The sequence below is a fragment of the Oreochromis niloticus genome, linkage group LG5 (genome assembly GCF_001858045.2).
Source record: "Oreochromis niloticus isolate F11D_XX linkage group LG5, O_niloticus_UMD_NMBU, whole genome shotgun sequence".
NCBI lineage: Eukaryota > Metazoa > Chordata > Actinopteri > Cichliformes > Cichlidae > Oreochromis > Oreochromis niloticus.
This window is the reverse complement of record NC_031970.2, coordinates 16,653,788-16,669,456: the sequence shown is the minus strand read 5'-3', so window position 1 is coordinate 16,669,456 and position 15,669 is coordinate 16,653,788. Positions and strand designations below refer to the sequence as shown.

The 15,669-nt window shown below is 39.1% G+C and overlaps 1 protein-coding gene across 2 annotated transcripts; it reads right to left on the bottom strand.

The window, feature by feature from the left end:
- Positions 1-135: 135 nt before the first annotated feature.
- Positions 136-15,405, bottom strand: LOC100704433 (protein polybromo-1). 2 transcript variants are annotated; one of them, XM_013273274.3, is made up of 30 exons: positions 15,259-15,405; positions 14,789-14,965; positions 14,543-14,640; positions 12,536-12,683; positions 12,226-12,372; positions 11,900-12,016; positions 11,628-11,696; positions 11,436-11,534; positions 11,272-11,357; positions 11,049-11,140; positions 10,745-10,961; positions 10,494-10,635; positions 10,246-10,331; positions 9,839-10,118; positions 9,631-9,736; positions 8,340-8,979; positions 7,623-7,837; positions 7,347-7,532; positions 7,036-7,193; positions 6,718-6,954; positions 6,367-6,512; positions 6,084-6,241; positions 5,600-5,783; positions 4,290-4,497; positions 3,994-4,192; positions 3,734-3,889; positions 2,815-2,976; positions 2,399-2,463; positions 1,905-2,118; positions 136-549 (listed from the first exon to the last, which is right to left on the bottom strand). In XM_013273274.3, exons 2-30 carry the CDS (start codon positions 14,930-14,932, stop codon positions 386-388), a joined length of 4,923 nt encoding a protein of 1,640 aa, XP_013128728.1. In that variant the 5' UTR covers positions 14,933-14,965; positions 15,259-15,405; the 3' UTR covers positions 136-385. The 2 variants fall into 2 exon arrangements, with proteins under 2 accessions (XP_013128728.1, XP_013128729.1); XM_013273275.3 differs by having other exon boundaries at positions 7,347-7,529.
- Between the last annotated feature and the right edge of the window lie 264 nt (positions 15,406-15,669).

Below are 15,669 nucleotides of genomic sequence, written 5' to 3'. Positions count from 1 at the left end.
TACTTCCACGATCTCAAATATTATCATTCAGGATCGAGAGGCTTGTGAAGCACAAAGGAGTAAAACACAAACATGTTATGAGGGTAATCACATTAAAAAAAAACCTCATCAACAACAAAAAGAGGACACAGTCTAATTGGGGTATTGACAAATTTATTTGCACCAATAAGCCAAATATCACAGGTTAAGCAGAACTATTCATCCAAATGGTATAAAAAAAATGAAATGCAGCACACAATTAACTGTTCAGCTCATTATGTTAGCTAATAAATATAAAATTGCTCATGATTCACTATAAAATATTGCTTCTAGGGTCTACAAGCTAAACTCCGTGACTTGAGGATAAGAGCAGTGACTGAGCAGAGTGGTTTGTAAGTCCAACAGGTTACAGGTTGTGAGCCTGACAGATGTTCAGAGAGTCTCTTAACATCAGGTCACGCAGACGCCACAGTGCATCCACCATGGTGGTGTGGGCTCCTTTGCTCTTCAGCCAGTGAGCTGGCAGCCGACTCTCTTGTTCTTTGGTCAGGTGAGAATCTCGCCTTTGTGCTGTTAATGGAAACACACATTTCTCCTTAAGTGTAATTATTCAAAAGGCAAATAATGTTCACTATTGCCTTTGAAAGCAAACAGAAACAAAGATATGCACAGACTCAAACTGGTAAACATGCTGGGAAATGACAATTTGGGCTTAATGCAAAAATTAAGGCAACACAGTCAACATTTTAGAAATATATTCCTATCATGTAAGGCCAGCATCACATTTGGGGAAAAAAGTGGAGAGAAAAAAGCTGTGAAAATTGTCTAATGCTCTAAAAAGCTCCTGCTTGAATGCCTCAGAGCTAATTAGGCTGATTGGAAGGAGGTCAGCAACATGACTGGCACTAAAATAAGCTCCCCAGAGAGGTCAAATCTTTGAAAGGTGGAACAATTCATAATATCGTCAATGTAAAATGTAAAAAAAAAAAAAAAAAAAGGATTTGTGGATTTCATCATCTACAGTGCATCAGAAGCTATCATTTAGCTATTTCCCCTATATGTAAACATGAAAGGGTTGATACTGGTAGCTTGTAATCATTTACAATTACTGATAAGTGGAAATAGCACTTATCAGTAAATAGCACAGGAGAGTAGCTGATTTTTTTGCTTTTTGGTTGAAAGAACTTTATAAAAGTTATACTATAGTAAAAGTACGAAGAGATTAAACACACAATACAAAATGGAAGCGTTTGTATGAGAGTATTATCATATTAAAAGTGTGCCATTTAAGTGCTTTGGTCAATAAGACAGGAAAAAAAGCTGCTCCATTAATAAAATGATGCCCATTTTAACCCATATGAAGAAAAGCTGGCAGCAATGTAGAACTGAAAGAAGTTACCATACTTATAATCACAACTCTTCTCATTAAGACATGACTGAATCTGATAATTATAACCAACCTTTTATTAAAATATTGTTTTTGCTGCGTGCCTTTCCCCACTCTCTCTCCCCTCCTGATTTCACACATGTTGACCTCTAATCGGGAACCCAATCTAAGTTACCATGGCGCTCTACCCCGGTAGGAGGTGATCCACCTTCGTTGCACTGAAAACCCAGTGTCAACCCTCAAGTTTCTCAGGCAAGCCGAAATCCTGCTTTGTATTACAGGAATCTGGTCCTCTCAGTTTTCCAACCTCTTACAGAGGGGTGTTAATTATGTTGCTTTAATTTTTGTGACAATGACTTAGACATAATTTTAACATAAGAAAAAAAACAAACTTCAGAGCACAATACAGTCTTTACAGTTCTTGAAATAACTCTTCAGAGCTGAAAAATACAAATGTTTTCAAAAAAAAGACAAAGCAACTGAAAAAAAGCAGTGATGAAGATTTTTCTAGAAATAAAAGTAAAAACAAAGAACCTACCTTTGAGTGCTTGGTCCCACTTGCTAACAGTGCTGGAGTCTGAATTTAAGCCCTCTATGTACTTCAGGTAGGCCTCTGAGTGAAGCACTCTCTGAGTCTTTGGTGGTGGAGCCACAAACATGGGAGTGGTGGGCTGCAAATGTGAGGGTTGGCCCAACTGTCCTTGTCCAGGATAAGGTGGAGGAGCATGCTGTCCTGGGCTAAACATCCCAGGCTAAGATCACACAATGACAACATTTTGTTAGCATCTAGATGATACATAGAATTCTGAATTGCAAAGCAGCATAATTTAAATTATCATTATGATTATCATTATTTGCAAAAAATAGGCCTGTATATACATTTGCTAGTTAAACTGAAGCAGGTGATATCAGATTATGCAGGAAAAAAAAACAAAATCCATATTTTCTTGTATAGTTAAAAACACCAATTTGAACTATATAAAAATATGAAATAACACCTATACAGCCAGCGTTTTCTGCACTCAGGCTCACCTGTTGAATAAAGTTTCCTTGTGCAGGACTTCCCGCCATGCCATTCATACCAGCGCCCATCATCCCTGTTGTAAATGATAATATTTAGCTTGTGTGCATTTTGTAACTGTGGTAAACTCTTGTTTTTGTTCACTTTATGTTAAGCTTTATAATGACTCATGGAAATGTTAGTTTTTTTTAACTATCAGTTGAACGTTAGTGGTTTGGTATCAGTTTTTCATGCATTCCATGTGTGAATTTCATATATTTGTTTGTATATTTTAAGTGTGAAATGTGAGAGCACTTTAGAAGAGACTGCTTTGACTGCTCAGTGTGTAGATCAGGCTTTGCAGCCTGTGGACCAGGTAAACCCCCTCCAGCAGGAGAGACACGACTGGATGTGACTGAGCAGGTGCGGCTAGGACAGTGGCCCTTACCCTGATGAGGCATGCCAGGGTACCCGGGCATACCTTGCTGGAGATGGTGAGGAGGCAGGTGAGGACCCCCTGTAGGGTGAGGTGGCATTGGGGCCACACTCAGCAAACCCTCATGGGGGCCCTGCATTGTCATGTAAGGTGGACCGTAAGCTCCCATCATGCCTTTGGGAAAAGTGTGAGGAGAGGACAACATATCCATGCATAAGTGACATGCAGCTGACACTAAAATAACATGCACTACTACTGCACACAGTGGCCCCTTTCACACAAGTACCTTAAACCACAACTGCTGTTAATTTAAAAGTTTTCGCATGTCTACAAACTTTCTACCATTCATGCAACTACATTTTTTTCCCAATTTGTGAGCTCTGAACGGCAAAGATGACCGTATCGGAGATAAAATTCCGCCAATGTGTGAAATTTTGTTGTTAGCATGGGAATTCCTGAGATAAGGTCACAGTGACCTTAGACCACTAAAATCTAGTCAGCTCATTCTTGCACTGATTACATTTCCAAAAAAAGAAACGTTGGCCTCCAGCCCCACATGGTCATCGGCAAAGATAAATAGACACAGTTGATGGTTGATATTGAAGGTTTCGTGTGAAAGGGGCATACAATACATATGGGTTTGAGAATGTTAGCAAAACAAGCATGAATGAGAAATGAAATATTAACAAAAGGCATTCATAGTTAAAAAATAATATTCATGCAATTCATGTCATGCAATATAAAATATGAAGGTTGATGACAAAACTACAAACAAATAGCAGCAAATAAAGAGGAAAAACTGCAATAACAACATAGTTTTGAGATAAACGTCTTTTAAAATGTTAGAAAATTACAGGATTACTGTCTTTAATTCAGTCCAGCCTCATTTTTCCTGCTGTCAAACACTCGTGCTGTCTCTGAGAGGGGTTACCTGACACAGGTGTCATGGTCTGGTTTATCATTCCCATAGTGCTAGGCGAAGGCACCACCCCCATCAGTGCCCCTACAGGGGTACCTGCTCTTGGGGAAGCTTGCTTCTGAGGTGGCCTCTCACGTTCTTGCTGTTCCACTATTTTGGCTGCACGCTCTGAAACATCAAAAGATGTGATTCATTTATTTATTTATTTTTGGTTTTGCTAGAACAAGTTCACACAGATTAATATTTTTATTCATTTAATTATTTTATCTCACCTTCATACTCTGCCTTCTTGGAAGCTTCGAGGTTCCTCCACTCGGTTCCTACCAGTCGACTCAGCTCCCCGAAGGAAAAGTCTGGGTGACGAGCTTTTATCACTGCTCTCATTTCACTGCTGAAGAGGATATAACCACTCATGTTGATCTTTCTCTTGGCCCCTTCCTTCTTTGACAAGCCTTTAACCTTAGGAGTGGTCTTCATGGAAAAGCAAAGACACAAGTTTAAAAAAAAGAAGAAAACTTTTTCAGAAAAGAAACAGATAGTTGAAAAAATTAGACCTGGGTTGCGATACCTGTGAGGGTGTGTATGGCATGACTTCCATGTCGTTTGTAAGTGGGGTTTGCATCTGAGGCAAAGAAGGTGTCTCTGGAGCTTCCTCATCCTCATCCATGTCTTCCATGTCATCATCTGCATCCTCCATATCTGCCAGTTTAACCTCGAGCTCATCTATCTTCTTGTCCAAAATCGGTGATGCTTCCTTCTGTGGCACTATTAATTTTCTACATAGAATAAAATAAGCAGACATCATAGCACCTCAGTGCTAATCATTCAATTTGAATGAGAACCATAGAGAGCATAAAAGATGGCTGTGGCTTTGCAAACTCCTTTGACTACCTATGGCAGTAAACACCTTCCCAATGAGATTCTGGGCTCAGTCTTTAGTTTCAGGTCATACTGAGTAAAACATAAAGTCCATTATGATCATTATTCATGTCATAAACGAGAATCAGCCAATCAGATCAGATCCAGCCCTCACTCATCAAATCCAGTTTTACAGGACCAGCTTTACTGAATGGGGCAAAATAGAGCGAGTTCAATCCCCACACAGCGCTCAGAGGTTTGGTTAGTTTTGAGGTTGATTCAAAAAGGCTGAACTGTATTCTAAATACAGGTGTAGTGAGTTCATTTCAATATCAAGCACAAAAAATGAGATATTTTTTTCCCCCGGCATTAAATATGAGCATAATTAGCAGTAAACTACATGATGCAAACGTTAGTAAATCACTTTACTAGATGCACTAGATTTAAAATATTCTCCTGAACACATTTTAAAACCTTGTACATGTACATACCCACAGTACTTTTTTTTTTTTTTAACCCGCCAAAATCCAGTTTTCACTGGCACAACGTCTTTAGTAAATCTGAACCCAGGATGCCAAAAGTATAAGTGCTCAGCTGAAGGCTTTATTAACTTATTGGAAACGTCCTGCTTGCGACATCCATCCTTTACACCAGCAGTCCCCAACCCCCGGGCCTCGGACCGGTACCGGTCCGTGAGTCGTTTGGTACCGGGCCGCGAGAGTTGAGGCTCAGGTGTGAAATGTATGGTTTTCAGGGTTTTTATCGGTTTTCAGCGTTATTTTGTTATCGTTCTTATTGTTAACTCGGTTTTCCTGGGTCTTTTCACGTGTGTTATGAATAAATCTTCTTTTTTTTTGGTACCGGTACTAGTTTTATTTTGTTGTATTTATCCGCGACACCTTAAAGGCCGGTCTGTGAAAATATTGTCGGGCATAAACCGGTCAGTGGCGCAAAAAAGGTTGGGGACCGCTGCTTTACACCATCTATGATCCTAATAAATGCTCTGTTTAACCAACAGACCTGAAGTAGTAGATCTCATCCTCAACCACTTTGGAAGAGTACGAGAAGCGTTTCAGACCCTTGAACTTTTTCATCATCTTCTCACTCTCAATGTAACGGCTCTCGCACAGCAGCACATCGTCTTCTGAAAACTCGGTGGGTCTGCATGACAGGTAGTCCTTAAAGGAAGACACTACACATTTGCCTGGAGAGCAGAAAAGCAGAATAAAAGATTAGAAAAGACTGCTGATGAAAAACCTGTTCTGAGGTGGCTCAAATGTATTTGAAACTTATAGCTTTAATTTTCATTTAAAACTTAATACAAGAAATGACCTTCTGGGAAATGCACTTTTGTCTGTCTTATCTAAGACTATTTCTCAAGCTTATGAGGTTGCCATTCAACCAATTTCTTTCTGCTGGAAAAACAAAATCCTTCCTTTCTTTAGTGCACAATTCATTTAAATGCACTACACAAGGAATGAATGAGCTGTGTTCAAAATCATACCTATGACACAAGTCATGGGCAGGGTCTCCTCCAAATGACTCAGAAACACCTCCCTCTTGTAAAACATCTTCGTGGGCTCGTGCTCTGTTTCCTCAGGGTGAATGAAGATGGGTCCGAAAAAGAAAGTAGTTCCATTCTGTTGCCACAGCTTCTCTATCCTATAGCCCAGCACAGGAAGTCATGTTACCAACAGCTAGTAACTCCATCTTATCTAACACCACCAATCAACACATCAGGCCCTATTTCAAAAAGTATGCATGCAGCATAATATATGTCAACCAACCTGGCAACCCGAGGTTTTGATAATCCATGAGACTGAATGTAAACACAGTCTCCCACTTTATACCACATGTTTTTGTAGCATAACTGTTCATAGTACTGGCAGCCAGGCTCAGCTCCACTCATCTCCGTAGGGACATCCTCTTTCTCCTAAATGAACACAGACAGAGGATTCAGGTGTTTATTATATGGAAAAACAATCAACAGGCTCCTTATCAGTGTGCTAATAGTTTACGAGTTAATGCTTTTCAATTAACGCCAACTGGCCCACTGTTTGGTTTTTTTGGAGTAGTGAACATAGTCAGTAAATGTTGGGGGGGGGGTTCGAAGCCTAGAATATACAATCTCACCTTACCTTGTCTACAAAGCCATTGACTGTATATGCCACCGTTTTATCCTGGTCAGGCTTGACAAACATTGAGGCTACACGAACAACAGGAAGAGGCGCCTCCCGAGGGACTAATTTAACAGAACTCTCCGGCATGGCCCAAATCTTGATCTTTTTGAAAAACTTGTTCCTGGCAGTGTAGCGGGATTCACATACATAAACGTCCTCAGGTCTGAAGCCCTCGGGTTGCATTTTGAAATAATCCTACAGAAAGATTCGTAGTTAGACAATGGACTTTTGGCAGCTTAAATTAAACCATTTCCAATATGGTTTTCACTTTCTCACCTTCACAAAAATGACCACACATTTGCCCAAAACCTTACTGATGGACACTTTGTTGTAGTAGTCACTCTTGAAGACTTCTTTTTCCAGAAACTTGCGTGTGGCCAAGTGAAAGGTTTCACTGGGTCTGTAGAACCAGCAGCCATAGAGCCACTTCTCACCTGCGTATATAAAGCACAATCTGTTTTTAGCAAAATATACTGACTAAATGGAAACGACATCAAGATGTTGAATCAGCTAACTTGCAGAAACAGAAATACTTAAAATCGTGATATAATTCTATAATTCTTCCTATAATTTTCAAGTTAGGCTACCTGCTTCATCCTCCCAAAGACGTTCTATACAGACAATGTGGGGCTGGAGGTTTGGTTCTGACGGCTCCACATAGACGAAGTCCCCCACGTGGTAGGTACGGTTTTCAAATCTGCAGTCTTGACTGTACACATGCTCTGGCTTTGACTGCCACGCCTCTCCCGCCAGGTCCTCGGGCTTCTCGTCTTCTTAAGGTGAGAAACATGTCATGATTTCAATGCCACAACCACATTTAATATTAGTCACACCTCCTGCATGTTTTCTAGAAGTTTACACACCTTGGTTTTCATCCTCATCCTTCTTTTGTTTGTCCTCTTCAATCTCTTTGGGAATTTTCTCCCTCTTTTCCTGGTCTACGTCACTGTGGAGGTGTTTTAACGTGTAATTGAGTGCAACGGACAGTAAAATCTCGCCATTCTTGCACAGCTCATCCCTGATTTTGATTAAAAACTGTTGTAGCTCCACTGCATCCTCAAATATCTCAGAGTCAGTCCTGCCAATGCAAAAAACATTCATCATAAGAAAACACTGGCACACATTTGAGTTGTATCACCTAGTGTTGCAAAGCAAGTAAAAACAGGACTCATTTATTAGGAGAGCCACATATTTAACAATAAACATTGATTTGCTTAAAATAAAACTGATTACACTTAATGCATATACATTTTTTTTTTATTTCAGTTTCAAAGTAAATATGTACAGGTATATGCACCATATCACCAAATTCTCCTGAAGAACAGCACACAAACAAAATGTTTGATCCTTACAAAATGGAAAATATAAAATGGGCGATGTTTCAAGGTAAAAATGATCTAACCACTTAGCAATGTCAGAAGTTTATTTAAGTTGTGAACACCCATTTTCATTTGCCATTTCTGTGGTTTGTGAAGCCTTGGTGAACCGCTCAAAGCAAATGCACTTTACTTTAATGGATAAACAATTAAAGAAAAAAAAAATTGAATGCACCAAGCTTATTTTATAATAAGTTTCCATACCTGTGTAACCTTCTTGCCTTCTCTAGCACTTCAAACATGTGTTCCTGGAAGACATCGAGTCTCCTGTAGCGACCGCGCTCCACATTCATTCTGATGACATCAAAATTAAGCGGTGGCTTTTCAGGGGCAGCTGGATCCACAGCAGGAATCTCAGCCAGTGAGTCACTATAGCAGCGACCCTCTTCATCCTGGTGACCCATCACGGACACAAACAGGTTCCTGATCAGTTCTCGCACCAGAGGACCCACAGCTGGAGGGCCAAACTCCTCCCCTCCCTCTTGCTGTTTCCGTGTCTCCAACAACACTCGGTGCAACACTAAAGCATCCCGATAAATCAGAGACTCAGGCTCGTTGTATATGCAGGCATTATTGAACATCAGAGCAAAGTCCTCCACCAGGGCGTCAACATCTTGGTAACGGCCTGCAGCCATGTGGCTTCGCACACGTTCCATGTCAATCGGTCTCTTGATTGTAGCGTAGTAGTCAGGCAACTCGGCACGAGAGGGTAGACGGAGGAAGATTGTGCTTAGGCGCCGACCTCGGCGGTCAGTGAAGTTTCGCACAGCATCATACAGCTCATTTAACCTCTGCTGAAGAGGGGTGAGGTATTTGGACTTCTTTGGAGAAACACCACTCTTTCCTTAACATAAAAAAATGTATGTTAGTTTTAAAAAGCTTAAAAAAAAAAAAAAAAAAAAAGTAAAACAGAAGTTAGAAAGAGCCAGAAAACAAAAGAGCAATACAGCTCAAACTGTCCAAAATACTTAAAAATTTCTTTCTTGTTCTTTTTTTATTTTTTTTAAAGTTGATTTTTGAACATTTTTGCGTTTATCAGATAGTCACAGCAGTCACAGCAGATACAGACAAGAAGCAGGAGAATGATATGCAGCTACAGTCCGACTGGCTGGGAAATGAAACAACTCATTACTAATGGCATTTGTTCACATACTGTACAAGTCCAACCACTAAGCCATGTAGCTTTCCAGCCAGCCCTGATTTTCACAGTTGCTGTTTAAATCGTACATGTTGAAGTGAGACAGGCAGAGTTTTGGCTGATAATATTTAAGAGGAACAACTATATAGTAGGTTACCCCCTCCCCTCAAAAAAGTGCAAAGAAGTAGTTCCACAAACTAATTAATTAATTTTTTAAAATTAAAGACTAACCAATTAGTGAAAAACGGGTCAAGGATACACAGACCTCAGTGTTATTACATGGTAATATTTTACAAGTGCAGAAGTATTTCAACCTTTAATGAAGGAAAGAAAACATGCACAAGCATTCCCACTTACTTAGTTTCAGTTTGGGAGACCCCACATCCTCCTCCTCAGGTGGAGGACCCAACTCCTTGCGCTTATCTTTCAGTATCTTTTCCAAAATGTCAGCATCATTATATACCTACATAAACCAGAAATTGGGGAGTCAGAAGACTTAAACTCGTTATAAATTTGACTATAAGAAAAATTCAAGTTTTATCACAGAAGGAGTCAAAGTCCCAACCTGAGATCCCTCTTCATTGTAATGCCGCGCATTGCGGAACATTAGCTTCATGTCTTCCATCAGAGCTTCCTCTGTGGCATAGCGTTCATTGCGAATGTTATGTTCAATGGTTTTCAGGTCCATCGGTTCAAGGATGACGTTATAGTAGTCAGGGTAATCCTTCTTGGATGGTTTAACCATAAAGAGATCACACAGACGTCGATTTGTGCCTGCCTCCCTGGCCTCGGTCACGGCAGCATAAAAGGCTTTCATTCGGTTCTTTTTCACGTTTTTTTTGTGGCTGGACAAAAATTAAAAATAGATAAAAGTATGACAACACTAAGACATTGATAAAACCTTAAAAATTTAAAAACAATGTTTGCAATTTTATATTTCAAAGGCATTAGTATCAATAGAAATAGTAATACCTTTTCCTCTTAACGCTCCCTGCATCAGAAGACAGAATGCTGTCCCCATCTTCGTCATCTCTCCTTAGAAGTTCCCTCTTTTTTGCCTACACAGAACAAGCAGATGGGTACATTGCCTTACCCTATTATTATCCATTATCTACAGTCTGCTTCAAATATTGTGCTTTTATAATGTGCTGTTTTACCTCTAAATGTAGAGGTAAAACTGTTTTAAGCACAATCTGACAGAATGATTTACAAGTTGTTACCTGCATGATCTGCTGAAGCCTGAAAGCCCGTTTATAGATGCTTGAGTTAGGCATGTTGTAGCGCTTTGCATTCTCAAACATCAGATTGAGGTCAGTCTCAATTTGTTCCACGCTGTCATACTCGCCATTCTTCATCTTCGCCCTAAGAAGGAGAAAGAAAAAACTTTTTTTAAACGTCCCCCAGAAATGTAATTTGGTGGAAAGAGGGTTCAATTTTTAAATACCATATGGTATGAATATCTGGTTCTTGCCTGATTTGCTGGAGGGAAATGGGCTGTTTTATCTGCTGATAATAGTCGGGGTATTCCCTGCGAGAGGGCAGCTGCTGAAAGGGTTCAGAGAACATCTGGCCCTGGTTATTTCTGGCACCCCTCACAGCTTCGTACAGTTGGAAGATTGGGTTGCTCATCTCCATACTTGAACTCTGACTCTCAGCTTCTGACTCTCCCTCATCATAGCATACAGAACCTGCAAACATAGACAACACAAAGTGTTACTTTTTTTCTGCACAGCCACAAAGTAAATTTGTGTGCTACATGAACTGATAAGAATTACCTGAGAGCACAGGATCGTCCTCACTCTCAGAGCCATACTGTAGAGCTACGCTAACACCAGAAATTCGATCTCCCTGGCCAGACCTACGATTTCTAAATAGTAACAAAGATACACAATTCACCATATATATCTTAAAGGTATGAGATTTTTCTGTTGGTATAACGAGCAGATTTGATTTACAAAAAGACAACACTAAGAGCACTGTTATAGTGTTGTTTAATACCTGATACGAAGACTAGATTTAGTAGGTTCTGCATGCTCAAGCTCTGTCTTACGCTGGATGAAGACTTTCTTTATGGTGTTGGCGTCCTATAGAATAAAAGAGCAATTGTTAATATTGAGAGTATTAAAACTCATAAAGAAGAAAACTGAGAAAAGGACTATTACCTTAAAAACCTGAGATCCTGGCTCATTGTAAGTTTTAGCATTTTTGGTCATCAGTTCAACATCCTTGGCCATAGCATTGACATTTTTATAGTATCCAATCTATGCAAATGAAATTACATTTTGGTTAGAAATACAACACACTGAAGCTGTAAAATTAACAAATGGTTAAAGGTCAGGAAGCAAAATGACTACCTGTATTCTTTGAGCGATTGTTCTCAGATCTATTGGCTCCTTTATAATGGCATAGTAGTCTGGGTAATGCTAAAAAAGAAAGAACAATTCTACAACAGACTGGAGTTGGTACACAAAACCACAAACACGGGAAAATAACTGGACTTTACACTCCTAAACTGCCTTGAATAAAAACCTATATGTAAGAAAATAGCAAAGTGAAGCTTTGTTTAACGTGTCTTATATTATTATGCTTTGTGTGAAGAACAGTTATCAATTTCCTTGATACTTACCACTTTGGAAGGCAATTTCTGGAACAGTTCACTGACCAGACGCCCTGAGGGATCAGCATGTGACACTATAGCCTCCAAGAGTTGCTCCAGCACTTCCTTCAAACTTCCAACTGAGGTCTAAAAGACAAATATGTATAAATAAGTTCTGACCCCATACAGTGGTGCTATTTATTCACAATACAAAGGCAATATCCTCAAACAGTTTTTTAATATTTTAAATTATTTTTAAATTCAATAAAGAAATATGAACCCTTTGTTATTATTGAGCTAATAACTGGCAATCATACACACAGGGCAACTCAGTCTTACAGGTAATGAGGACTTACCTCCTCTTCAGTTGCCATTCCTGCATTATCCATATCATCGCCATCATCATCATCCTCATCTCCGTCTCCAGGTTGCACAAACTCATTCCTTGTTTGAAAATACACTTCCCAAAGCTTGCATGCAGCTTGATACTCCTCACTGTCCCTCTGAATCATTGAACATGAGGCAAAATAAACAATCACATAAGGTTTACATTGGGAGATGCACACCTAAGTAAAAGCTTGTATAATGAAGCTGAAGTAATAGTGTATTTATTATAACCTTAGAGGCTACCTGTAGGAATAAAGAAAGCACTGTCGTTCTCCCTACCTTGTAGAATGATCTGGCATTGTTGAAAAGGAGCTGAAAATCTGCAGTAAGCTGCTCAACATCATTATAATCCTCAGACTTCAGTTTATACTGAATCTTCGTCATATCAATTGGCTGGGACACCACTTCATAATAATCAGGCTGATTCCTGAAAAAGAAAAAAAAAGACTAATTGAAACACTTTCACATTATCCAACATTATTGAGTATGTTCAATATACATTATTCATTCATTTTACAAAAGTGTGAAAACATTTCTTTTTTTCCTGCATATTTGTCACATTAACACATTTCACATCAATTTAATTTTAAAAATAGGCATAATAACAGAAAATGAAAGATACATATATAATAATCAGAGTAAATACAAAATTCAGTTTTTACATGAAAATTTCATTTATTCAGGGGAAAAAAGCTGTCCAAACCCATCTCTGGCCCTGTGTGTGAATCAAGAAATTATGGGGAGAAATTTGGGTTGCAAATGCCAATCAAATAATCCACAAGCATAACTAATTCTTGCAAATGTGCACAATGAGTACAATGATCAGTATTTATTCAGGTTTGGATGTATGAATGTGTAAAATTGTTTTACAGGTGGTCAGAGTCCTTTGTATTTGTGTGTGGATTAAAACACATGTTTGTGAGACCTCAAACGTTACACACAAATCATTGTACACATTTGTAAATCTTAGTTTATGCTTGTGGATCATATTGTAGGCACTTTTGAGGCAAATTTCTCTCCACCAATTGAACCAAAGTGAGTGGGTTAAAAGATGTCAAAAGCAACATTTCATGTCACAAACTAAACAAACAGATGAAAAACAAAGTCATTGACATCCATCAGTCTGACAAGAGTTACAAAAGCATTTCTAAGGTTTTGATAATCTAGCAAACAACAGTGAGAGCCATTATCCACAAATGGCAAAAACTTGGAAGAGTATTGAACCTTCCCCGGAGTTGCTGGCCTACCAAAATTACTCAGACAAACAACTCATCCAGGAAGTTCATGATGAGTTCATGATTCAACAATAAAAAAAAAGAGACTGCAAAAAATGGCATCCATGGGAGAATTCCAAGGTGGAAACCATTGCTGTATAAAAAGAACATAAAAGCTCACATTTACCAAAAAACATCTTGACAATCCCCGAGACATTTGGGAGAATATTCTCTCAACTGACAAGACAACTGTCAACTGACCTTCTTGGAAGGTTTGAATCTCATAACATCTTACTAAAACACTAACAGCATTTCATAAGAACATCATACCAACAGTCATACCAACAGTCAAACATGGTGGTGGTAGTGCTTCAGCACCTGGATGACTTATCGTAATTGATGGAACCATGAATTCTGCTCTCTAGCAAAATAATCCTGAAAGAGTATGTCTATCCATGTGCTAAAGCTCAAACAGGACAGTGATTCGAAACACAAAAAACAAAAACAAACAAAAAAACAAAATGAAAGTTTTAGAGTGGCCTAATCAAAGACCAGACTTAAATCCTATTGAGAACAGGGCATTCACCTCTAGTGTGACCAAAATTCATCAAAAGTAATGTGAAAGACTCACTGCCCGTTATCGCAAACACTTGATTGCGTTTCCCACAGCTTGCAGCTAACCCTTGCTGCCAAGGGTGGCACAACCAGGTTTCCAAAAAACAAATACAATATTCAAAGTTAAATTCGTGTTTTAACAAAGGGTGACCAGTTATTTTTTTCTAACAGTCTTCCCCATAACAAATGAAATCTTCATTTTTTTATTTACTTGGGCTTTCTTTATCTAATATTAAATATCAAACAACGTAATTGTGACAGATATTTAAAAAGACTAAAACAACAAAGGGGTAAATACTTTTTTCATAGCAACGTCCATTATTCCATATATTCAGTACACATTTTCTGTGTTTGTCTTTTGCAGCTTCTAAAGATTACTACGTAGGTAAGCTTTAGCTTTTCTGCAGAGATTACCTTAACTCATCTCCAGTATTGTGATATCAAACAGATACAGTACCTCCTCTTTGGCACCCTTTGGAAGACCTCACTAAGCTGCCTCCCTTGATCATCCTTGTAGTCTCTGACAGTGTTGAACAATTCATGGCATACAGCAATCTAAGAGGGGGGAAAAAGCTTTTAAAACTCCAATATACTTTTAATATGGTTTCAAAGGCACGTACAGATCACATCGGCCTTGCTAAAGTCAGGTCATGTAACACACACACACACACACACACACACACACACACAAAGGCGCATTTACCGTATCCACAGGAGGGACATTGGAGACTCTTTTTCTTTTTCTGCCACTTCCAGGAGTAGAGGAAGAGACATCATCGAGGTCTCCCCCTCCGCTCACACTGCTGGAGGGAGAAGTAGCTCGTCTCCGCTTGGAGCTCGCTGACATCGCTGGCTGGTTAAACAACAGGCTAGCCCACGGCTACAAGAACAGAGAAAAAATAATAACGCCACTGTAAACTTATTTTCAATCAACTTAGTATAAAGAGGACAGTCGGTTTTTTACTCATTAATAAAGTCTAAAATGGGAAGTAGTACTTAATCAGACAACGTTAGAGTCGCTTGGATGTATGAAACAAAGCAAACAGACGAGCGGCAGTTAGCATGCTACTGCAACACGAGTAAATTAAAAACGATAAAGTTCTCCCCCAATAAAATACGCGCAAGCTGGGGGAAAAATTAACAAATAATTTAAATTTCAAAAACAAGTCTTACCAAAATCTCAAAAGAAGTTAGCCGTAATTCCCTGAGCAAAAATGTTTAGCGGCTAACCGGCTAGCCAGTGTTGTTTGAAAACTCCTGCCCGGATGTTGAGGTTGTGTTTGGATTGGAAGGCAGAGAAAAAGCGCCAACCGAGGCAGTGCTGGCCCCTACAGGCTAGGAGTAACACTGCACCGTGTACTATATTCAACGAACATTTTTACAGTAATATGATTCATTGATTGACTGATTTCTACTATTTAAATCACAGGCCATACATTTATATGAATTAACACTGGAATAACTGACAAAGTAAGGAGCAATAAAAAATGTTTCCTATGGATCAAGTTGTTTTTCATAGTGGAGCTTCTGGAAGCATTACATAACAAGAAGCACATTCATGGGAAACAAATAACATTTAAAGCA

Excerpts from the sequence above, each read along its gene's own strand:
- LOC100704433 (XM_013273274.3), bottom strand. The coding sequence starts at position 14,932 with ATGTCAGCGAGCTCCAAGCGGAGACGAGCTACTTCTCCCTCCAGCAGT. Across the intron at positions 7,194-7,346 it reads TCTTTGGGAGGATGAAGCAG|GTGAGAAGTGGCTCTATGGC; the intron begins GTAGCCTAACTT and ends TTATATACGCAG. Across the intron at positions 550-1,904 it reads GTGGGACCAAGCACTCAAAG|CACAAAGGCGAGATTCTCAC; the intron begins GTAGGTTCTTTG and ends TTCCATTAACAG.